General features: G+C 45.2%; 1 protein-coding gene across 3 annotated transcripts; it reads left to right on the top strand.

Moving 5' to 3' along the window:
- The first annotated feature begins 12,157 nt into the window (after nt 1–12,157).
- On the top strand, nt 12,158–17,381 carry LOC109746488 (alpha/beta hydrolase domain-containing protein VTE7). Of its 3 annotated transcripts, none has more exons than XR_012202084.1 (11): nt 12,158–12,661; nt 12,765–12,862; nt 13,012–13,109; nt 13,194–13,243; nt 13,593–13,688; nt 13,873–13,962; nt 14,244–14,333; nt 14,749–14,947; nt 16,501–16,566; nt 16,677–16,854; nt 16,948–17,381. XR_012202084.1 is itself a non-coding variant. In XM_020305611.4 (11 exons), exons 1-10 carry the CDS (start codon nt 12,455–12,457, stop codon nt 16,851–16,853), a joined length of 1,068 nt encoding a protein of 355 aa, XP_020161200.1. In that variant the 5' UTR covers nt 12,158–12,454; the 3' UTR covers nt 16,854; nt 16,948–17,381. The 3 variants fall into 3 exon arrangements, 2 of the variants coding, with proteins under 2 accessions (XP_020161200.1, XP_045088729.1); XM_020305611.4 differs by having other exon boundaries at nt 14,852–14,947; XM_045232794.2 differs by lacking the exons at nt 16,501–16,566; nt 16,677–16,854; nt 16,948–17,381 and having other exon boundaries at nt 14,749–14,949.
- The last annotated feature ends 7,309 nt before the right edge of the window (nt 17,382–24,690 follow it).

The following is a 24,690-nucleotide window of genomic DNA, read 5'->3' on the forward strand; positions in this document are numbered from 1 at the left end:
GGCAGGGTCTCGAACGCCTACTCGCGCATACGTACGGCCAGGGCTCGTGTACATGGCTAGGTCGGAATGGAGAAACAACGTCGTCGTCGTGTTCATGGGGAGGCAACGGAATGTGTCGTGTTCATCGGGAGGCAACGGAATGCGTCGTGTTCATCGGGAGGCAACGGAACGCGTGGGAGCCAACCGGCTGGGTCGGAACGGAATGCGTGGTCGTGTTCATCGGGAGGGCTTGGACGGAACAGGCGATGGAAACGAGGCCTGGCGTACCGCAAAACGGAGGAAACGGCCTTGTGTTCGACCGGCCACGTTCGAAACAGGATCCTGTTCATCGGGAGGGGTCTGGCGTACCGCAAAACGGAGGAAACGGACCTCCTACGGTCGAAACGGGGGTCCTGTTGATCGGGAGGGGTGTGGCGTACCGCAAAACGGAGGAAACGGACTTGTGTTGGAGCGCTACGGTCGAAACGGGGGTCCTGTTGATCGGGAGGGGTGTGGCGTACCGCAAAACGGGACTCCACGGGATACTGTTCATCTCCACCGTCGACCTCCTCCAGCCTCCACGGGCTACCGTCGACCTCCTCCAGCCTCCACGGGCTCCTGTTCATCCAGCCTCCACCGCGCGCTACTCCACCGGCTACTATTCAACCACCCCTCCACGGGCACCCCTCCACCGTCTACTGTTCATCCAGCCCTCCACACCACGGGGTCCTGTTCAACCACCCCTCCACGGGCACCCCTCCACCGTCTACTGCCCATCCAGCCCTCCACACCACGGGGTCCTGTTCATCCAGAGGCAACGCCACCGCTCACTGTTCATCCAACCCCCCCCCCCCCCCCGCAACGCTCACTGTTCATCCAATCGATCGGCTTCAGTTAGCAGCAGTAGCGAAGGAATCGCTCGATCGGGTTTAGTTAACAGCCATCGATCGATCGCTCGGGTTCAGTTAGAGCCCAACGCCTCGCACACACGCGCGTACGTGTACGAGAGAAACGCGCATCGCTCGGCCCCCGACCTCCCACCGTAACTGGGAACTCCCCGAAATTTTCCTCCCCCTCGCTTCTACCACGGTTTTTTCCGTCATGGACGGCCCAAAGAATGTCATGCAGCTGTGTCTCCGGCCCGCCCAGGACGAAAAGCCCATTTTCTGTCATGATTTTTGGTCATAGAAGTAGGAGCCCACCACATCTATGATGATACCGGGTTTTGTCACAATTATCGTCATAGAAGTGTCATATGTATGACAGGAAAAAAATTCGTTCGGCCCAAAATGTCACGGATGTGTCTTTTTTTTTGTAGTGGTTGGAGGCACTCGTTGTTTCGAGCAAGCCATGGATTGATGCTTGTTGGTGGAGGGGGAGTATAAACTTTACCATTCTGTTTGGGAACCGCCTATAATGTGTGTAGCATGGAAGATATCGCCATCTCTCGGTTGTTATGTTGACAATGAAAGTATACCGCTCAAAATATTATTTATCTCTATTTCAAATCGAGCTCTGGCACCTCTACAAATCCCTGCTTCCCTTTGCGAAGGGCCTATCCATTTACTTTTATGTTGAGTCATCACCCTCTTATTAAAAAGCACTAGCTGGAGAGCACCGCTGTCATTTGCATCCATTACTATTAATTTATATTGGGTATAGCTATGATTGGATCTCTTTTACCATGAATTACAATGTCTAGTCAGTCTTTGATCTTTAAAGGTGCTCTGCATTTATGTTTTGCGGTCTCAGAAAGGGCTAGCGAGATACCATCTTGTTATATCATATTATGATTGTTTTGAGAAAGTGTTGTCATCCGAGATTTATTATTATTGCTCGCTAGTTAATTATGCCATTGATATGAGTAAACATGAGACCTAAATGTTATTGTGAATATGGTTAGTTCATAATCTTTGCTGAAAACTTGAATGCTGGCTTTACAAATTTACAATAACAAGAGCAAACAGAGTTTGTAAAAAAAATTCTTTATCACTTTCAGTTTATCACTAGTCAAGTAGAGGCATACTAGTGACACTCTGTTTGTCTATATATTCACACATGTACTAAGTTTCCGGTTAATACAATTCTAGCATGAATAATAAGCATTTATCATGATATAAGGAAATATAAATAACAACTTTATTATTGCCTCTAGGGCATATTTCCTTCAGTCTCCCACTTGCACTAGAGTCAATAATCTAGATTACATTGTAATAATTCTAACACCCATGGAGTCTTGGTGCTGATCATGTTTTGCTCGTGAGAGAGGCTTAGTCAACGGGTCTGCAACATTTAGATCCGTATGTACTTTGCAAATTTCTATGTCTCCCTCCTTGACTTGGTCGCGAATGGAATTGAAGCGTCTCTTGATGTGCTTGGTTCTCTTGTGAAATCTGGATTCCTTTCCCAAGGCAATTGCACCAGTATTGTCACAAAAGATTTTCATTGGACCCGATGCACTAGGTATGACACCTAGATCGGATGTGAACTCCTTCATCCAGACTCCTTCATTTGCTGCTTCCGAAGCAGCTATGTATTCCGCTTCACACGTAGATCCCGCCACGACGCTCTGCTTGGAACTGCACCAACTGACAGCTCCACCATTTAATAAAAACACGTATCCAGTTTGTGACTTAGAGTAATCCGGATCAGTGCCAAAGCTTGCATCGACGTAACCGTTTATGAGGAGCTCTTTGTCACCTCCATAAACGAGAAACATATCCTTAGTCCTTTTCAGGTATTTCAGGATGTTCTTGACCGCTGTCCAGTGATCAACTCCTGGATTACTTTGGTACCTCCCTACTAAACTAATAGCAAGGCACACATCAGGTCTGGTACACAGCATTGCATACATGATAGAACCTATGGCTGAAGCATAGGGAATGACTTTCATTTTCTCTCTATCTTCTGCAGTGGTCGGGCATTGAGTCTGACTCAACTTCACACCTTGTAACACAGGCAAGAACCCTTTCTTTGCTTGATCCATTTTGAACTTCTTCAAAACTTTGTCAAGGTATGTGCTTTGTGAAAGTCCAATTAAGCGTCTTGATCTATCTCTATAGATCTCGATGCCCAATATATAACCAGCTTCACCGAGGTCTTTCATTGAAAAATTCTTATTCAAGTATCCTTTTATGCTATTCAGAAATTCAGTATCGTTTCCGATCAACAATATGTCATCCACATATAATATCAGAAATGCTACAGAGCTCACACTCACTTTCTTGTAAATACAGGCTTCTCCAAAAGTCTGTATAAATTCATATGCTTTGATCACACTATCAAAGCGTATATTCCAACTCCGAGAGGCTTGCACCAGTCCATAAATGGATCGCTGGAGCTTGCACACTTTGTTAGCACCTTTTGGATCGACAAAACCTTCTGGTTGCATCATATACAACTCTTCTTTAAGATATCCATTAAGGAATGCAGTTTTGACATCCATTTGCCAAATTTCATAATCATAAAATGCGGCAATTGCTAACATGATTCGGACAGACTTAAGCATCGCTACGGGTGAAAAGGTCTCATCGTAGTCAACTCCTGAACTTGTCAAAAACCTTTCGCAACAAGTCGAGCTTTGTAGACAGTAACATTACCGTCATCGTCAGTCTTCTTCTTAAAGATCCATTTATTCTCTATGGCTTGCCGATCATCGGGCAAGTCAACGAACGTCCACACTTTGCTCTCATACATGGATCCCATCTCAGATTTCATGGCTTCAAGCCATTTTGCGGAATCTGGGCTCATCATCGCTTCCTCATAGTTCGTAGGTTCGTCATGGTCAAGTAACATGACTTCCAGAACAGGATTACCGTACCACTCTGGTGCGGACCATAATCTGGTTGACCTACAAGGTTCAGTAGTAACTTGATCAGAAGTTTCATGATCATCATCATTAGCTTCCTCACTTACTGGTGTAGGAATCACTGGAACTGATTTATGTGATGAACTACTTTCCAATAAGGGAGCAAGTACTGTTATCTCATCAAGTTCTACTTTCCTCCCACTCACTTCTTTCGAGAGAAACTCCTTCTCTAGAAAGGATCCATTCTTAGCAACGAATATCTTGCCTTCGGATCTGTGATAGAAGGTGTACCCAACAGTTTCCTTTGGGTATCCTATGAAGACACATTTCTCCGATTTGGGTCCGAGCTTATCAGGTTGAAGCTTTTTCACGTAAGCATCGCAGCCCCAAACTTTAAGAAACGACAGCTTGGGTTTCTTGCCAAACCACAGTTCATAAGGTGTCGTCTCAACGGATTTAGATGGTGCCCTATTTAACGTGAATGCAGCTGTCTCTAATGCATAACCCCAAAAACGATAGTGGTAAATCGGTAAGAGACATCATAGATCGTACCATATCTAATAAAGTACGGTTATGACGTTCGGACACACCATTACGCTATGGTGTTCCAGGTGGCGTGACTTGTGAAACTATTTCACATTGTTCCAATTGAAGACCAAACTCATAACTCAAATATTTGTCTCCGCGATCAGATCGTAGAAACTTTATTTTCTTGTTACGATGATTTTTTACTTCACTCTGAAATTCTTTGAACTTTTCAAATGTTTCAGACTTATATTTCATCAAGTAGATATACCCATATCTGCTCAAATCATCTGTGAAGGTCAGAAAATAACGATAATCGCCGCGAGCCTCAACACTCATCGGATCGCATACATCAATATGTATTATTTCCAATAAGTTAGTTGCTCGCTTCATTGTTCCGGAGAATGGATTCTTAGTCATCTTGCCCATGAGGCATGGTTCGCAAGCATCAAGTGATTCCGAAAGTCCATCAGCATGGAGTTTCTTCATGCGCTTTACACCAATATGACCTAAACGGCAGTGCCACAAATATGTTGCACTATCATTATCAACTCTGCATCTTTTGGCATCAATATTATGAATATGTGTATCACTACGATCGAGATTCAACAAACCATTCACCTTGGGTGTATGACCTCAGAAGGATTTATTCATGTAAACAGAATAACAATTATTCTTTGATTTAAATGAATAACCGTATTATAATAAACATGATCCAATCATATTATGCTCAACGCAAACACCAAATAACATTTATTTTAGGTTCAACACTAATCCCGAAGGTAAAGGGAGTGTGTGATTATGATCTTATCAACCTTGGAATCATTTCCAATTCACATCATCACCTTGCCCTTAACTAGTCTCTGTTTATTTTTGCAACTCCCGTTTCGAGTTACTACTCTTAGCAACTGAACCAGTATCAAATACTGAGGGGTTGCTATAAACACTAGTAAAGTACACATCAATAACATGTATATCAAATATACTTTTGTTCACTTTGCCATCCTTCTTATCCGCCAAGTATCTAGGGAGTTCCACTTCCATTGACCATTTTCTTTGCAGTAGAAGCACTTAGTTCCAGGTTTGGTCTAGCTTTGGGCTTATTCATGGGAGCAGCAACTTGCTTGCTATTCTTCTTTGAAGTTCCTCTTTCTTTCCCTTTGCCCTTTTCTTTGAAACTAGTGATATTGTTAACCATCAACACTTGATGCTATTTCTTGATTTCTACCTTCGCCGATTTCAGCATCGCGAAGAGCTTGGGAATCGTTTTTGTCATCCTTTGCATATTATAGTTCATCACGAAGTTCCAGTAACTTGGTGATAGTGACTAGAGAACTCTGTCAATCACTATTTTATCCGGAAGATTAACTCCCACTTGATTCAAGCGATTTGTAGTTCTCAGACAATCCGAGCACATGCTCACTGGTTGAGCCATTCTCCTCCATATTGTAGGCAAAGTACTTGTCAGAGGTCTCATACCTCTCGACTCGGGCATGAGTCTGAAATACCAATTTCAACTCTTGGAACATCTTATATGCTCCATGGCATTCAAAACGTTTTTGAAGTCCCGGTTCTAAGCCGTAAAGCATGGTGCACTAAACTATTAAGTAGTCATCGTACCGAGCTTTGTCAAACGTTCATAACGTGTGCATCTGCTCCTACAATAGGTCCGTCACCTAGCGGTGCATCAAGGACATAAGTCTTCTGTGCAGCAATGAGGATAATCCTCAGATCACGGACCTAGTCCGCATCATTGTTATTATCATCTTTCAACATAGTTTTTCTCTAGGAACATATCAAAAATAAAAGGGGAGCTACATCGCGAGCTATTGATCTACAACATAGTTATGCAAATACTACCAGGACTAAGTTCATGACAAATTAAAGTTCAATTAATCATATTACTTAAGAACTCCCACTTAGATAGACATCTCTCTAATCATCTAAGTGATCACGTGATCCATATCAACTAAACCATGTCCGATCATCACGTGAGATGGAGTAGTTTTCAATGGTGAACATCACTATGTTGATCATATCTACTATATGATTCACGCTCGACCTTTCGGTCTCAGTGTTCCGAGGCCATATCTGCATATGCTAGGCTCGTCAAGTTTAACCCGAGTATTCTGCGTGTGCAAAACTGGCTTGCACCCGTTGTATGTGAACGTAGAGCTTATCACACCCGATCATCACGTGGTGTCTCGGCACGACGAACAGTCGCAACGGTGCATACTCAGGGAGAACACTTGTACCTTGAAATTTAGTGAGAGATCATCTTATAATGCTACCGCCGAACTAAGCAAAATAAGATGCATAAAGGATAAACATCACATGCAATCAATATAAGTGATATGATATGGCCATCATCATCTTGTGCCTTTGATCTCCATCTCCAAAGCACCGTCATGATCACCATCGTCACCGGCTTGACACCTTGATCTCCATTGAAGCATCGTTGTCACCTCGCCAACTATTATTTCTACGACTATCGCTACCGCTTAGTGATAAACTAAAGCAATTACATGGCGATTGCATTTCATACAATAAAGCGACAACCATATGGCTCCTCCAAGTTGCCGATAACTTTGTTACAAAACATGATCATCCCATACAATAAAATTTAGCATCATGTCTTGACCATATCACATCACAACATGCCCTGCAAAAACAAGTTAGACGTCCTCTACTTTGTTGTTGCAAGTTTTACGTGGCGGCTACGGGCTGAGCAAGAACCGTTCTTACTTACGCATCAAAACCACAACGATTTTTCGTCAAGTGTGCTGTTTTAACCTTCAACAAGGACCGGGCGTAGTCACACTCGATTCAACTAAAGTTGGAGAAACTGACACCCGCCAGCCACCTGTGTGCGAAACACGTCGGTAGAACCAGTCTCGCGTAAGCGTACGCGTAATGTCGGTCCGGGCCGCTTCATCCAACAATACCGCCGAATCAAAGTATGACATGCTAGTAAGCAGTATGACTATTATCGCCCACAACTCTTTGTGTTCTACTCGTGCATATAATATCTACGCATAGACCTGGCTCGGATGCCACTATTGGGGAACACAGTAATTTCAAAAAAATTCCAACGCACACGCAAGATCTATCATGGTGATGCATAGCAACGAGAGGGGAGAGTGTAGTCCACGTACCCTCGTAGACCGTAAGCGGAAGCGTTATGACAATGCGGTTGATGTAGTCGTACGTCTTCACGATCCGACCGATCCTAGTACCGAAAGTACGACACCTCTGCGATCTGCACGCGTTCGGCTCGGTGACGTCCCACGAACTCTCGATCCAGCTGAGTGTCGAGGGAGAGCTTAGTCAGCACGACGGCGTGATGATGGTGATGATGAAGCTACCGGCGCAGGGCTTCGCCTAAGCACTGCAACGATATGACCGAGGTGGATTATGGTGGAGGAGGGCACCGCACACGGCTAAGAGATCAACTTCTGTGTTCTAGGGTGCCCCTGCCCCCGTATATAAAGGAGCAAGGGGAGGGGGCCGGCGCCCTCATAGGGTGCGCCCACGGGGGGAATCCTACTCCTAGGAGTAGGATTCCCCCTTTCCTAGTCCAACTAAGAGGGGAAGGAAAGAGGAGGAGGGGAGAAGGAAAGAGGGGGGCGGCCCCCCAAGCCCTAAACCAATTCGGTTTAGGCCTAGGGGGCGCGCCCCACAGCTCCCTAGCTGCCCTTTATTTCCACTAAGGCCCATGAAGGCCCATATAGCCCCCGGGGGGTCCGGTAACCCCCCCCCCCCCGGTACTCCGATATATGCGCGAACTCATCCGGAACCATTCTGAAGTCCAAACATAGTCGTCCAATATCTTAATCTTTATGTCTCGACCATTTCGAGACTCCTCGTCATGTCCGTGATCACATCCGGGACTCCGAACAACCTTCGGTTCATCAAAACACATAAACTCATAATACCGATCGCCACCGAACGTTAAGCGTGCGGACCCTACGGGTTCGAGAACTATGTAGACATGACCGAGACTCACTTCCGGTCAATAACCAATAGCGGAACCTGGATGCTCATATTGGTTCCTACATATTCTACGAAGATCTTTATCGGTCAAACCGCATAACAACATACGTTGTTCCCTTTGTCATCGGTATGTTACTTGCCCGAGATTCGATCGTCGGTATCATCATACCTAGTTCAATCTCGTTACCGGCAAGTCTCTTTACTCGTATCATAATGCATCATCCCGCAACTAACTCATTAGTCACATTGCTTGCAAGGCTTATAGTGATGTGCATTACCGAGAGGGCCCGGAGATACCTCTCCGACAATCGGAGTGACAAATCCTAATCTCGATTTATGCCAACTCAACAAACACCATCGGAGACACCTGTAGAGCATCTTTATAGTCACCCAGTTACGTTGTGACGTTTGATAGCACACTAAGTGTTCCTCCGATATTCGGGAGTTGCATAATCTCATAGTCATAGGAACATGTATAAGTTATGAAGAAAGCAATAGCAATAAACTAAACGATCATAGTGCTAAGCTAACGGATGGGTCAAGTCAATCACATCATTCTCTAATGATGTGATCCCGTTCATCAAATGACAACTCTTGTCCATGGCTAGGAAACTTAACCATCTTTGATTAACGGGCTAGTCAAGTAGAGGCATACTAGTGACACTCTGTTTGTCTATGTATTCACACATGTACTAAGTTTCCGGTTAATACAATTCTAGCATGGATAATAAACATTTATCATGATATAAGGAAATATAAATAACAACTTTATTATTGCCTCTAGGGCATATTTCCTTCAAAGAAGTGCGTTAACAACTTCTTAATGGTCTCGTGAAGCATTTGTGAATAAATCATGAAAACCAATAGAATCATATGCCATTTGTTTTTTTTACTCATGGCATTTATAGATTTGGACAGTGTATTTAAAATTTGTCTTTTGAATATGCAAATTAAGTTGAAACAATGAAAAGTATGAAAAATTGGGCCCAACATAGTAGGAGGATAAATGGGGGATGCCGCTGGCGCTGAGCAAAATGAAAAAACCCCAGCAAAATAAAGTAAGATGAGAAAGGCTCCTAGTCGCACCCATCAACCTTCTTCTCCAACTCTGCCGACAGTCCGGACCATACCCGACGGCGCTTGTTCGTTCACCACAGATAAATCAGCGGCACGTGTGGCTCGACCGCGTTTTCATTCGCCCACCGAACACCACTCGGTCGTACAGTGGCCATCCCATTCCGCGTGTATCCGTTCGTTTCGCTGCTCACCTCACCTGCTGGCTGTTACCCGTCCGACGCGAAGCGCGACACCCAGCGCTGGCAACTTTGGCCGGGGAGGGCGCTGGCCGCTATACCACAGCGCGCGCACCTGATCAGTCACTGGTGTACCGCACGCTGCCACGTTACGTACCCGGGCGTTGCCGTTAAACATCTTTTCCCTTTCCTAGTCGCATGTGCGCAGTACGACTATTCCAGTGCTCCACGACAAATCACTCATGATGTGTTTGGTTACGTTGCCAATCAAGCCTAGCCCGGCGAGTCTGGCTCTAATGAGCCGGTTTAAGGGGACGCAGACAAAAAGATCCCAGATGCACATAGTTTGGTTGCTTGCATGTACCTTAGTTGCATGAGACAATCATTTTTGACCCGGCGTTTGGTTGCCCGCATTGCATTAGGTGCACATATGACATAGTGTTTGGTTGCAACTAGAGGTAAGCTTACCACACACAATTTGAACATGTAGTGCCAGCTAGTTAAAAAAATGACAGTTCATCCTAACTACTATCAAATGACAGAACAAATTATTAAGAGCCATTGGCTAAATAGAGGATAGTTTATCAGTGTTGCTGCTATCAGATCTTCCTCTTCATCTTTCTCTTCTTCTGCTTCTGCAGCTGCTTCTTCTTTCTCTTCTTCAAATCCTGCACTGACCTCTGTTAAGCCACATTGCCTCTGCCCATTCCAACTTTTTGTTCTTCCAAGTGTCATTGTCAAATGCCTTCACACCATGGCCGGAGCTAACAACATCGTCAGGCTCGACCTCTTCCTCCTCAGGCACGTGTTCATCAAAGCCCCACTGGAGGATCCAGTTATGCAGACTGCAACAAGTAAGAACAAGCTTAACCTGAGTGGAGTATGTGTGCAATGGCTTATGATCCAGGATCTTAAACCTATTCTTCAGAGCTCCAAATGCTCTCTCAACAGTTAATCTAAGGCTGGAGTGGACTTCAGATCAAAATCAACTGCAGCAAGCACATTCTGACTTGTGTAGTGCTTCCTCCCCCTATATGCTGCAGACTGTGACCTAGGAACTCTGGCAGTGACATGAGTACCATCTATTGCCCCAATGCAATCTTGAAAATGGCATCACAAGCCTGTGTTAGTGCTCAACTTAAACAATACAAGCATATCAAGCCATGAAAAGTGTATATTGTCAATGCTTACCTTGAAGTATGGATACCATCTTGGTGCGACACGTAATTTGGGACAGAGGGAGTATTTCTTCGGCGCGTGTGCATGCCTGCATGCGGTAATGGTGCAGGTAGGTCGAGCAGTCCCATCGGGTGAAATAGTGTCGGGTTTGTCTGTGATCGCGCTACTGCCGCCCAGAGACGCCGGGGCTCGTGTCGCGACGGTCGTGCCACCCAGGGACGCTGGGGCTCACGTCATGACGGCCGCGCCCAGGCGACTGTAGCCCACGCTCCATTGAAATAATGTATTCGTGTGGGCCTAGGGCCTATCTAACAATTTTGGAAAATTTCTAAAGACTTCCTGCAAAAAAAGGACAATTTTTAAGGACCCATATGGCTTATATGACACTATGTGTGGCGGGAAGTTTAGTCTCATACCACTAGTTGGAGAGAAGTTGGACCTACTTATAAGAGATTCTCTTTTACATACTATTGAAACTTGAGAAGAGAAGTGATTCACTCGTGCTCCTCCTCCGCCGCCCGCCCGCGGGAATGAGCCGAGCCGAGCTCATACCTATGTGCTTAATTTTGCCGGACATGACGGAGAGTCTTTGACAGCAAGGCCACGATATGAGACGTCGGATCGTGGGCTGTTGCCGACTCGGGCATGGGTCCAGCCCTCTCCACGCGGCTGCGCCTATATATGTGAGGCGTCTGCCAACTCTAGCCGTCACACGAAACAGATCACATCTGCCCCACGTCCTCTATCGTTCCTTTGCTGCTGCTGCTGCCGCCGGTGATCCCATCCCGTCCGACGCATACATGATTGACGGGAGAGCAATCCTCCGAATCCCCGCCTCTTCGGATCCTGTACGGAAGAGGGGCGATTAGGTTTTTGGGAAGCGTCCCCTACGTGACTGCTCGTTGCTTGTTCGTCCATATCCGTCGCATCATCTACGTTTGTGTCGTCTTCATCGTCATCATGTCCACCGAAGCCGACCATGCTATCGCTGAGAAGGTTGAAACTGAAAAGAAGGCCACTGATGACGCCGCTGTTGCTATCGCCGTCGCCGCGGCCTCTGCTTGGCCGATCGGATGGTATAACTTATTTATCCCGCTTCTATTGATTTCTGTTTTAGCCATGCTAGTGTTATACGTAGATGTATCTATTTGTAGCATAGCATGTGCTTTAGTAATCCAATATAGCACGTGTTTATTTCTGTCAACGCCATGTTAATAATTTTGTTTGTGGATTAATTTAATCGAAAAATTGCTACTCGGCACACTCCACAGACATACATGGACGTCGGTCGCCGTCGTCGCCGGCCGCCACGTGATGCGTGCATGCTCATGCGCCACGCAGCGTGGCACTTTCCGCGCCCATGCGCTGGACGCGCGTCGCGACGGTGCTATAGGGCTCGTCGGCGGGTCACACCCGTGAAGGACCCAGCTCAGCTCAGGAATCGATGTGTCGGTACTTGGAGTCTGCCGAGAACGGTTAACGGCCGGAGGCTGATTGCTCTGCCGAAGCAAAGCTTGGACGCGATCGCCGGTGGAAGGCCCACTGCGTGCCACCGTTTCTGTGCAATTTTGCACTCCCACCACGCGCGTCGACGTAGTGGCACAGGCTGCCAGGTGGGGGCCACGAGGCCGCTGCCCACCGCCCCCTTGGCGCCCCATAACATCCGCTCAGCTCAACCCGGAGAACGAGCGCGCGGGGCAACCGGCTAACTCCACCAATGCCGCCGCTGCTCACCCTCTCCTCCTCGCCGGTGCTGCCGCCCAGGGCCCGGTTCAGGGTCTCGGCCTCCGCCGACGTCGGCGCCACCGGCCGAGCCGCCGCCGCCTCCAACGGCTTCCCGCCGTTCCTGCCCAGGGCGGTCGAGCGCATCCGCGACGGCGCCGCCCTCCGCCTCGCCAAGCGAATCGAGCGCGTGCCCGTCCAGGCGAGCTAGCTTCTCCGCAAACTGCCGTAATTTTGCTCTTCTGTTAATAATCTGCCGTAGTAGCACCCGTGCTGAATTTTTGCTGAACCGATTTCCTCTCCAGACCGGCTTCTCGAAGAGCCCGATACCGAGCAGCTGCGTGAGGCCACTCAAGCAGCAGCAGAGCGCCGATCCGGTCGTGCTGCTCCACGGCTTCGACAGGTGCGTGCAATGGCGACACCAAATTCTGGGGCGCCTTATCTTATCGTTCAGCTGGCAATGTCTAATTCCGGTGCCAATAACTGTGCACGGCGTCTTGTCATTTCACCATGCATTTAGCAGTATGTACACTCTAAAAGTATTAGATGCAGTTCTTGTTTAGAGTGGAGGTACACCTACCCTTTGCTGGAGGATGCTGGGCTGGAGACTTGGGCTGTGGACATTCTTGGATGGGGCTTCTCTAATTTAGGTGTGCCCCCAGTCTGCTGCATGTCCTTGGAATTGGTTCTATAAGTTGTGACCACTTCTAATATATTGATCGACTGGATCGTAGAAACAAGGCCACCGTGTGATATCGTATCTAAGCGCGAGCATCTTTATCAGGTACTACAAGTTAACTACTACTGCTGGTGTGCATGTAGATAGTTTCCATATGATGAGTTCAATTCCTACTTCCTAGTCTACAGATGTCCTGTTTAATTCAGAGTGGGTTTGATAAGTAACTGAAGTCTCAGCCTTGCTCAGAGCTGCACAAAAACTAGCTTCTATCCCAAAATAAGGACTGGGTTTCCGGATTATGTAGTACTGCGCTTTTTTTAAGCACGTTTTCAGTTTGCCTTTCCTTGTTTAAATATGTTCAGTCTTTTAAGACCAGTTTTGATGATTTTGTAGTAAAACTGTTTTTATGATTATAGTGGTAATATCCTTACATCTTGACAACCTCTTTGTGTAGTTCTGGAGATCCTACATCAAAAGGCCTATGGTACTAGTTGGGCCTAGCCTGGGTGCTGCTGTTGCCATTGATTTCGCAGTCAACTATCCGGAAGCGGTACCAGCATTTTAAGAAATACCGTGTCCTCTTCATTTCTTACCTAGCAGTCTAGCACGTAGTAGTACCAAAAACTAAAGATATATATTTTTATGCTGTCACTGATGCGAAGTGTATGTACTTTTCTGTAACTGGACAAATCCGCAAGCTTTGTTACAAGAAGCCAACTTCATCTTCATCGCAGGTATCAAAATTAATCTTCATTGGTGCAAGTGTATATGCTGAGGGCACAAAAGATATGACCAGAATGCCTAAATTTGTTCCATATGCTGGGGTGAGTGTTTTTCTGAGCTGCATGCTTTGCTTCACCGTAGCTTTATTTCAGTGTCGAATCATTCTGTTCCTGTTGATATCTTTTCCTGTTACTGTTTAGTTTTTGTGTCCTTAACTCCTGATGCCCATGCTTACTGTATGCATATTTATTTTACTTTATGATGATTATGCTTGTCCTAAAGAATGCTCATATTGTATTATTATCTTTTGTTTGTGTCAAACCGATCCAGTGGTATGTTCATATGCTTTGGCTGGAATACAGTATAATTCTTTGCTCCCCAGGTTTTTGTACTGAAGAGTCTTCCTCTGCGACTATTCGCTACACGCTTGGCATTTTATAAAATTCCAGATGGATTATTTGATTGGGTGCAGGTAAGTATCTGTACATTCCTTACTGAACGGAACAACTATCATATTCTGGTTGTTGGTCTATCAGTTAACTCCACTTTATGAGGCGTACTCATACCTTTCTAGTATGCGGTTTCCTCTATCATTCTTCAAGAAACTTTTTTTTCTTGAACACACATGTAAATGCGTGTTGTTGTGTATCAGTAAGCTAAAAGACAAAACATGCCCACAAAAAGCCAAATGTGCAAGTACTTAACAGTCATGCTGCATTTGATGTGTCAAAAACATACAAACCTTTTTTTGCTTCATGCTGCAATATTGTAATTGAACTGCAAAAACGTCTTATATTTAGTTACAGAGGTAGTACTTTGCATCGCAATCATATATTTCTTGCCAGTTGAATTCTGCTTAGGTATACCTGATATCCTGTTTTTAACAGTGTGCAGGTGTCACCACGCGCAATTGGAACCATTTAGTTTCCTCTTTACTTTTGGGTTTCAAGTCATGTGTTTTTTCTTTTATTAATTTATTATTCATTACAGATTGGCCGTCTACACTGCCTGCTTCCTTGGTGGGAAGATGCTACGGTTAATTTTATGATTACTGGAGGTTATAATGTCATAAACCAAATAAAGCAGGTTCTTTTCTATAAACATCCAAATTATGATTTTATCCGCTGTTCACATATGCTAAATGTTGCTTATTCCTTATCCAATTCCATTGTCTTCATATCATTCATGGTGCTGTAGGCTCGTAGGACCTATCAGTCAGTAACCTTCTCGTTTTATTTAGATGAAGGAAGAGAACACTCTCCCTGTCTATGCATCCAAATATGCACACAACAAACTTGTTACAAAATCATTAAAATATGTGTCGGATGACCACTGTTGGAGGCTGTAGCCTTGATTGCTGCAACAAAACTTCAGTGATGTGAATATTACTGGTCATGCAAGACACCAAATAAATGCTATCGATGCTGATTCAGAGTTTCCCTTTTTCTCAATTTTTTTTGAAACATTCTCTTTTTTCTCAGTGTTGTTCCTTTACTTTCTGAAGTGTTTTGGTTCATTTAATATAGATAGTTCAAGTGCTTCCTTCAGCACTAGCAGAATCTGTTGCGTAAAAAAATAGCAATTTTTTGTAAACAACGGGCCCTTCTGTTGATTTACACTATGAAACTGCCACAGTATAACTGTCTTACAGAGCTTAACCAAAGCAGAGATAAACACTAACATCTCCTGTTATTACAAAACATAGAGCATCAGCGAAGCTGCAAATGGGTCTCTAGCAAAGCTGTAGAAACATCACTTTCACTCTATGATCCTTCTTGTTGCCGGCGCCCATAAATGCATTCGTGCATATGCCTCCGTGATCACCTTCTTGGGCAGTATCACTCCAGCCTAAATGTTTATTCGATCTTGTTCTTTCTGCAACATCGCCCAGGAGTCAATTTGGCTGCACAGGTTAAAGATGAAAGCCAAAGATCATCAGGAAATTTATGTTTGTACATATTATTCGATCTTGTACTCCCTCCGATTCATATTACTTGTCTTAGATTTGTCTTAGATAAAATATAAGACAAGTAATGTGGATCGGAGGGAGTATTTTATTATGTTTGTACATATTATACATTAATGAAGATATACCGTAGAATAATTATTCTACAGTTTCAGTGTTAAGAAAAAGGATCATCAGGAAATTTATGTTTAAAATACACAGGTTTGCGTGTTTCCCTAATTGTTCAGCACACTGCAGCTACCTCAGCGAGCACCAGTTTCTGCTGAGATAAAAGGAGAGATGAAATTCATCCCCCAACCATATCATCAGTTGTACTCCCTCCGTTCCCAAATATTTGTCTTTCTAGACATTTCAAATGGTTACAACATACGGATGTATGTAGACATATTTTAGAGTGTAGTTTCACTCATTTTGCTTCGTATGTAGTCACTTGTTGAAATCTCTAGAAAGACAAATATTTAGGAACGGAGGGAGTATTAGCTTGAAGCTTTGTATATATAAACACCAATTCATAATGATACGTCATTCTCATCTGCTGACTATCAATTCTAGACTCTATACTTCTGCTATTAGCATTTGAATTGCTGGATATGACAATCTGGCGCAGAAGAAAAATGAAATGGGCTGTACAACCGAATAATAATTCTGACCAGTGTCCTGTTTTCGTGGACAGGTAAAGCAAAAATGCCTGGTCTTATGGGGAGAGGATGATGGAATTATTAGCAATAAGCAAGCATATGTAAGTTTGCCTGATGATGCCAAAACGCCATGCATGGTCTAATTTGCAAGATATATGCATGTCTCAGATACAAATGCACGCCATTCTGAACGTGTTGCGGCGCTCTGCAGCGGTTACAGCAGGAACTCCCCAGCGCAATTTTAAGGCAGGTAGGGCAGTGCGGCCACATTCCTCATGTCGAGAAGCCGAGGGAGGCGGCAAAGCATGTGCTCGACTTCCTCGAGGGCGATAGCTTGGACAAGGCGGACCAGGCTTCTTCCCTATCATCAACTCTGGTATCAACATGAGGTATGCCATTCTTCACTCGAAGCTTTGCTGCTCCACTGTCCTGCTGCCGGTTTAGCCATCGACGTCTTACGCGCACTGTCCGATGTGCTGCAGGACCCCGTGAACAGAGGACCAGACCCCCCAGGCTAGCGTGCACGAGGTAACATTGTACACGGCGCACTTGTGCTGTTTACGCTCGCCCCAGCGGCATCCTGTCTGCGTTCTGGACCGGCTTGGAGCAGCCGAGTTGATCAGCGTACGTACAGGCCCTGAGGCCACCTCGCCCGTGGAGATGGAAAAGGTTGCACTGGACTAGTGAACTCAAACAGCTATTCAGAGGCAGAAACGTGTCTCTGTCTCTGCGCGTCCGTCAGCCCCTCTTCTTTAGCTTGCTGGTTTAGATTAGCACTAGAAAAGTGTACGTATCGGTTGTTACAGTCACACGGTGGTCTCGATCGAGCATGCCCGTCGGTCTCGTTGTTGTATCGACACATATAGTAAGTCTGCATATGGATGCGGCCGCCCACGTGCGAACTTATTTGTGCTGACATCGATGATATTTTTTCCTGGCTTCTCCCCTGCCCTTATCCGTGGACGCGGGATGGGTCCAATGAACTGACATGGTACCTCGCCGTGCCGTAGCGAACATGTTGGTTGCCACCGTCCACATATGAGCTTGAGATTTTTCCAAGAGTCTCCTGCAGCTAAGGCTGGTTGTAACGAGGGTTATCATATACTAGTATCATGTATATGATATACTAGTATCATGTATATGATACTAGTGTACTCCCTTCGTCTGGAAATACTCGAAGAAATGGATAAAAATGAATGTATCGAGAACTAAAATATGTCTAGATACATCCATTCCTCCGACAAGTATTTCTGGACGGAGGGAGTATGATACTACCTCCCTAGTGCATAATATCATATATTAGTATCATTTAGTACTTTATTTATTGCCATGCATGACATAAAGTAGCATAGCATTTATTACGATACAGTATCATGATATGATACTCCGCCATTCTTCATTTAATGCTATGACACCTCATCAAAATTGCCTAGTTGACATGCATGATACTAGCTATGATACTACCATTACGACCAGCCTAATCCGTGATGACCTGGATGCTTTCCATGGACTTCGATATTTTCATGCAATAAGGGCATCTCCAACGCCGACCCGCTGTCTATCATTTAACGCGGGCCTGTATCGATCGTCAAACAGGATTTTTTCCACAAACTGAAGACAAATATGGAGGACTTTACGGAAGTCTGGACCGCTCCAAAGCCTTTTTTTGACTGGACCGCTCCAAAGCCTTCTTTTGACTGTCCTGGCCGATCAAAAACCTCACCCCTATCGCGCGTTTTTGGTCAGCGCCGCACTAGTGCGTCAAAGCTCACATTCATGCCCGACCAGAACGGACGCGACCGCTCACTGGCACTGGCACTGAAGCGGTGCGCCGGCGCCGCTTCCCGGTGCAGGCTACTGCCGCACGTTCAAATGACACAACGGTCGCCCGCCCGTCCGTCTGCCGCCCACATTAATGGCACGCGGTTGTCGAGGCGTCTCCTTCGGCGTCACCCACCTGTCCTTCTGCCACCCACCATTGCTATATAAAGCATTTCCTCGGCCATAGCCGCAGTCATCCGCCTTCGATCCCTCTCAGCATCACTCCCACCATGGATTCGTCCCCTGCCAAAGCTCTCTGGGACGGGCTGATGATACGGGTATGGCATCATCAATTGTTAATTCTATCAAAGCTAAGTCAGTTAAGCAGAGAGGTCATAAAAATGTTACGAAAACTAATGCCATGCAAGCGGTCAGATTTCATCGAGGAAAGGATGCTCATGTACGTGAACTTTGTGGGCCGAGAATAAATTTGGCAATTAGCAGATCAGAGACCAATTCTATGAAGCATGCATTGGAACCAAGAGATGTCATTATTGGCACGTTAGTGCAGAGGCCTATACGCGTGGAGTCTAAAGGTGTACACTTATGTTTGATCAAAGAGAAGCGAGAAGAAAAGTCACGTACGCATAAAATGGCAAGAGATCAAATTGGTTTTCAGAATAAAAAAGAATCAGAATGGCACCATGCGTCTTACAAAAAAATATAGGAGATTAAGGCGGAGCCAGCGCTGGCTTCGGTGGAGCATCTCTAGCAGATCCTGCATTCCACCGACCTGTAAAACGCGTCTGCAGATCGCGGAAAACGCGTTTTAAGCATCGGTTTTAGCAGCGGCCACTAGTAGAAAAAGGGTCAAATGTCAAGCACATTAGTGCCGGTTTGATTTTGAGCCGGCACTAATGTGTGCATTAGTGCTGGTTCCAACGGCTAGCCGGCCGCTCTCATTAGTACCGGTTCGTGGCGAACCTTTAGCACCGGTTCGGGCCACGGACCGGTACTAAAGTGAGTGGTGTCAGGATGTTGTCAGTCCGGGGCCCCTCCAGCACCTTTAGTACCGGTTCGTGGCACGAACCGGTGCTAAAGGTCGTCATACATAAACCCTTCGTCCACCCGAGCTCGCTCTGTTCTTCTCCTCTTCCTCTCGAGCTCATCACACATTTTGCCCAAAATTTGTCAAGATTTGAAGGCCCCCATCCATTCAAATGATCACAAAGGTTAGCAACTTTGTCCTTTCATCTCTCATTGCTAGATTAGCTCTTGCAATGCTTTGTATAGTGATTAATTTATGAGTTTAGTAATTTGGAGGAAATATATGTGCTAGTATTTGATTTATATGCAATCTGAGGTCAAAAATAACACTTAGTTTGCATATGTAGGTGTGGTTTACTTAGTGCCTTAATCTCCGTCGTAACCACCGTCGATCGCCCGCACCGTCCCGTCGCCGGCACCACCTTGTGGTGAGCCTCTTGTTCATGAATGTTTTACATTACCAAATTGATATTTGTGTGATTTGGATATATAGTTACTCGTATAATTATCTTACCCGTACGTTGTTTGTTATACATAGTGCCATGGTTTTGATATCCGTCCCCGTCGGCCCTCGTCCTTGTTATGATTCGGATGTGGTATATTCTATTTTAAAACTAGTTGTTGCATTTCGTGTTTATGACAAATTATTATGCCCATCAAGTTGACATAGATATTTTTATCTAGGAGGTTTGTGAACCGAAAATTCCAACCGACCCTATTGTCGAGAGGTTAAATTTAGTTGAAAGAGAAAACGAGTATTTGAAAGAAAAATTGAAAAGAATTGAGGGGGAGAAGATGGAATTGGAGTTGCATGTTGCCGATGTCGTCGATGATCACAAGATCAAGATGGAGAAAATGCGCTTGAACATTAGAAAGATTAGAAAATATGCCATTGATAGTGAGGCTTGGTATCATTATACTGTTGGATCAATTGTTACCTTAGTTGCGATCTTGATCGCATTTGTTGTTGCATTTAAATGCTTTAGTTAGAGAGTTATTTGTTTGTTGCATTTAAGTGTTGTATGAACTTTATGTATGAACTTGTATTAATTTGGTCTTTTCGGTGTTGTGTAATGAAGATGAGCCGACAATGGATGTACGATGACCGATGCTCTCCCGAGTTCATTAATGGCATGCAAACTTTTCTGCTTGCGGCTGAGGCAAACAAGCGGGCGGATGGTTTTATGCCTTGTCCATGTGCTGTCTGTAAGAATGATCACAATTACTCTACGTCAAGAACCATTCACGTCCACCTGTTTAAGTCCGGTTTCATGCCCCACTATAATGTTTGGACCAAGCACGGAGAAAGAGGGATTATGATGAAAGACAATGAAGAAGAAGAGGACGACGACAGCTATCCTGGCCATGGATTCCCTGAATACGATGATACAACAATGGGGGAAGAAGCTGAGCCGGCAATGCGGGAAGAAGCTGAAGAAAAGGCATCAGATGAGCCCGCTGATGATCTAGGTCGGGCCATTGCCGATGCAAAGAGAAACTGCGCAAGTGATTTGGAGAAGAAGAAGTTGCAGCGCATGTTAGAGGATCACAAGAAATTGTTGTACCCAAATTGCGAAGCTGACAAGAAAGAGTTGGGCACCATACTGGAATTGCTGCAATGGAAGGCAGAGAATGTTGTATCTGATAATGGATTTGGAAAGTTGCTGCTAATGATAAAGAATATGCTTCCAAAGGACAACGAATTGCCCGAGAGTACGTACGAAGCAAAGAAGGATGTCTGTCCTCTAAGGTTAGAGGTGCAGAAGATACATGCATGCCCTAATGACTGCATCCTCTATCGCGGTGAGTATGAGGATTTGAACGCTTGCCCGGTATGCGGTGCATTGCGCTATAAGATCAGCCGCGATGACCCTGGTGATGTCGAGGGCGAGCGCCCCAGGAAGAAGATTCTTGCCAAGGTGATGTGGTATGCTCCTATAATACCACGGTTGAAACGTTTGTTCCAAAACAAAGAGCATGCCAAGGCGATGCGATGGCACAGAGAAGACCGTAAGAAAGACGGAAAGTTGAGAGTACCCGCTGACGGGTCGCAGTGGAGAAAAATCGAGAGAAAGTACGGGAAGGAGTTTGCAGATGACGCAAGAAACGTATGGTTTGGTCTAAGCGCAGATGGCATTAATCCTTTTGGGGAGCAAAGCAGCAACCATAGCACCTGGCATGTGACTCTATGTTTGTATAACCTTCCTCCTTGGTTGTGCATGAAGCGGAAGTTCATTATGATGCCAGTGCTCATCCAAGGCCCTAAGCAACCCGGCAACGACATTGATGTGTACCTAAGGCCATTAGTTGAAGAACTCTTACAGCTGTGGAATGGAACAGGTGTACGTGCGTGGGATGAGGAGATGGTGGAAGAATTTGTCCTAAAGGCGTTGCTGTTCGTGACCATCAATGATTGGCCTGCTCTCAGTAACCTTTCAGGACAGACAAACAAGGGATACCGCGCATGCACGCACTGTTTGGATGATACCGACAGTATATATTTGGACACTTGTAGGAAGAATGTGTACCTGGGACATCGTCAATTTCTTCCGAGCAGGCATCCCGTAAGAAAGAAAGGCAAGCATTTCAAAGGTGAGGCGGATCACCGGACGAAGCCTCGCCACTGTACTGGTGCTGATGTACATGATATGGTCAAGGATTTGAAGGTAGTCTTTGGAAAGGGTCCTGGCGGACAACCTGTTTCGAATGACGCAGACGGACGCGCACCCATGTGGAAGAAGAAATCTATATTTTGGGACCTGCCCTATTGGAAAGACCTAGAGGTCCGCTCCGCAATCGACGTGATGCACGTGACGAAGAATCTTTGCGTGACCCTTCTTTGCTTCTTGGGCATGTATGGGAAGACAAAAGATACACCTGAGGCACGGGAGAACCAGCAATGTATGCACGGAAAAGACGGCATACATCAGGGTCATGCCAGCTACGCTCTTACCAAAGAAGAGAAGGAAATCTTCTTTGAATGCCTGCTCAGTATTAAGGTACCGTCTGGCTTCTCGTTGAATATAAAGGGAATAATAAACATGGCAGAGAAAAAGTTCTAGAACCTAAAGTCTCATGACTGCCACGTGATTATGACGCAACTGCTTTCGGTTGCATTGAGGGGGCTTCTACCGGATAACGTTCGATTAGCCTTGTGAAGCTATGTGCATTCCTCAATGCAATCTCTCAGAAGGTAATCGATCCAGAAATCATACCAAGGTTAGAGAATGATTTGGTGCAATGTCTTGTCGGTTTCGAGTTGGTGTTCCCAACATCCTTCTTCAACATCATGACGCACGTCCTAATTCACCTATGCGAAGAGATTAACGTTTTGGGTCCTATATTTCTACACAATATGTTCCCCTTTGAGAGGTTCATGGGAGTCTTAAAGAAATATGTTCATAACCGTGCTAGGCCAGAAGGAAGCATCTCCAAGGGCCATCACAATGAGGAGGTCATTGAGTTTTGTATTGACTTTATTCCTGACCTTAAGCCGATTGGTGTTCCTGAATCACGGCATAAGGGCAGACTGGATGGAAAAGGCACGCTAGGAGGGAATCAACTAATATGTATGGGCGGACATTCTGTCTTTGAAGCACACTACACAGTTCTACAGAATTCCGCCCGTGGCTCCGTATATGGACGAATACAAGAATTTTCTACGCTCCAAACACTCGGAGCGGTCTGATGGCTGGATTACACGTGAACAAACCAGGAGTTTCGCCGGCTGGTTGCAGACACGTACCATGCATGACGCCTCTATTGAAGATGACCTGTACTCACTGTCATAGTTACCATCTTCGAATATAATGACTTTCAAAGGGTACGAGATAAATGGTAATACATTTTACATGATCGCCCAAGATAAAAAGAGCACCAACCAAAACAGCGGTGTCCGCTTTGATGCAACAACCAAGACGGAAAAGGAAACATATTATGGTTACATAGAGGACATATGGGAACTTGACTATGGACGTGGTTTGAAGGTCCCTTTGTTTCGGTGCAAATGTGTCAATATGACATGAGGCGGGGCAACGGAAGACCCGTAGTACAGAATGACAACAGTGGATCTCAACAATCTTGCGTATGCAGACGAACCATTCGTCCTAGCCAATGATGTGGCACAGGTTTTCTATGTGAAGGACATGTCTACCAAGCCGAGAAAAAGAAAAGATAAGGAAGCGAATGCATCATACGATGAGCCAAAGCGCCACATAGTTCTTTCTGGGAAGAGAAACATCGTGGGAGTGGATGACAAGACAGACATGTCAGAAGATTATGAAAAGTTTGATGAAATTGCTCCATTCACAGTGAATATTGACCCGAGCATCCAGTTAAATGATGAAGATTTTCCATGGCTACGGCGCAAAGGGACACACGCGAAGAAAAAGTTTCACACCCAAAGATCTGGGATTTGATCGGCTTCACTATCATCACTTTCTTCTGTGTTTCACACCCAGGAGGGAATCTTTGTAATAGTCAGGGTAGTTATGTGCAAACAAATTCTTTCATGCATTTACTGATTTTTCAGCTAAATGACCCTGAAATTGAAAAGCATTTCAAATGAACTCAGAAAAGGTGGAAAGTTGGCATGGTATCATAATTTCACCCACATAGCATGTGCAAAAAAGTAGAGAGGGTTACCGCAAAAACTGGATGCACTTCGTGTACAAAATGGACAATCTTTTTCGAAGTATCAGGGTTTCGGACGAAAACTCATCTATTACAAAGGCATTTCATTTTTTAAATAACCTAAGCATTACCAAATTGAATATAATGATAAACACACTAATATTAAACATAAGAAAAAAGAATCACTGAAAAATCTATTTTCAAAGTTAAGTTATTCACAAACTAGTGATTCACACAAATTTCAAATAATTCAAAATTTAAACTATTCAAATTTAAAAACTACCGGCACTAACAGAAAGTTTGTAATTTTTTGTACCTAAAGCAAAAATATTCACAAAGAAACTCTAAATACAGCAAAAAACAACTCAAAAATAAATAAACCAAAAATAAATAAAGCAAAAAAAAGAAGAAAAAAAGCCCACCTACTGGGCGAGAGCGGCCTGCATACGACTAGAAACCCAACCTGTAGTTGGGCCAGGATGCAGGCCCGCAAGCCCAGTAGGCCCACAGGCAGAGTAGGAGAGGTAGCCCAGAAGGCCTGCTTTTGAGAGGAGCTCAATGCAGTGCCCGTGCCGGGGCTTATAAACTAGTCTTGGCGCGCCTTAACTAGCGAGGTGGGACTAAACTTCTGCGCCCCTCGCCTGGCAGCGGACCCCCTTTAGTACCGGGTCGTGGCTCCAACCGGTACTAAAGGGGGGTCTTTAGTACCGGTTGGTGCCACCACCTGGTACTAAAGGGGGTGCGCTTCCCGCCGCTTCGCTGGCCAAAACAGACCTTTAGTACCG

This window comes from Aegilops tauschii, chromosome 2 (genome assembly GCF_002575655.3).
Source record: "Aegilops tauschii subsp. strangulata cultivar AL8/78 chromosome 2, Aet v6.0, whole genome shotgun sequence".
Classification (NCBI taxonomy): domain Eukaryota; kingdom Viridiplantae; phylum Streptophyta; class Magnoliopsida; order Poales; family Poaceae; genus Aegilops; species Aegilops tauschii.

Coding starts and splice junctions, on each gene's coding strand:
- LOC109746488 (XM_020305611.4), top strand. CDS start 12,455: ATGCCGCCGCTGCTCACCCTCTCCTCCTCGCCGGTGCTGCCGCCCAGG. Junction 12,662..12,764: donor TCGAGCGCGTGCCCGTCCAG/GCGAGCTAGCTT, acceptor TTTCCTCTCCAG/ACCGGCTTCTCGAAGAGCCC. Junction 16,567..16,676: donor TTAGCAATAAGCAAGCATAT/GTAAGTTTGCCT, acceptor GGCGCTCTGCAG/CGGTTACAGCAGGAACTCCC.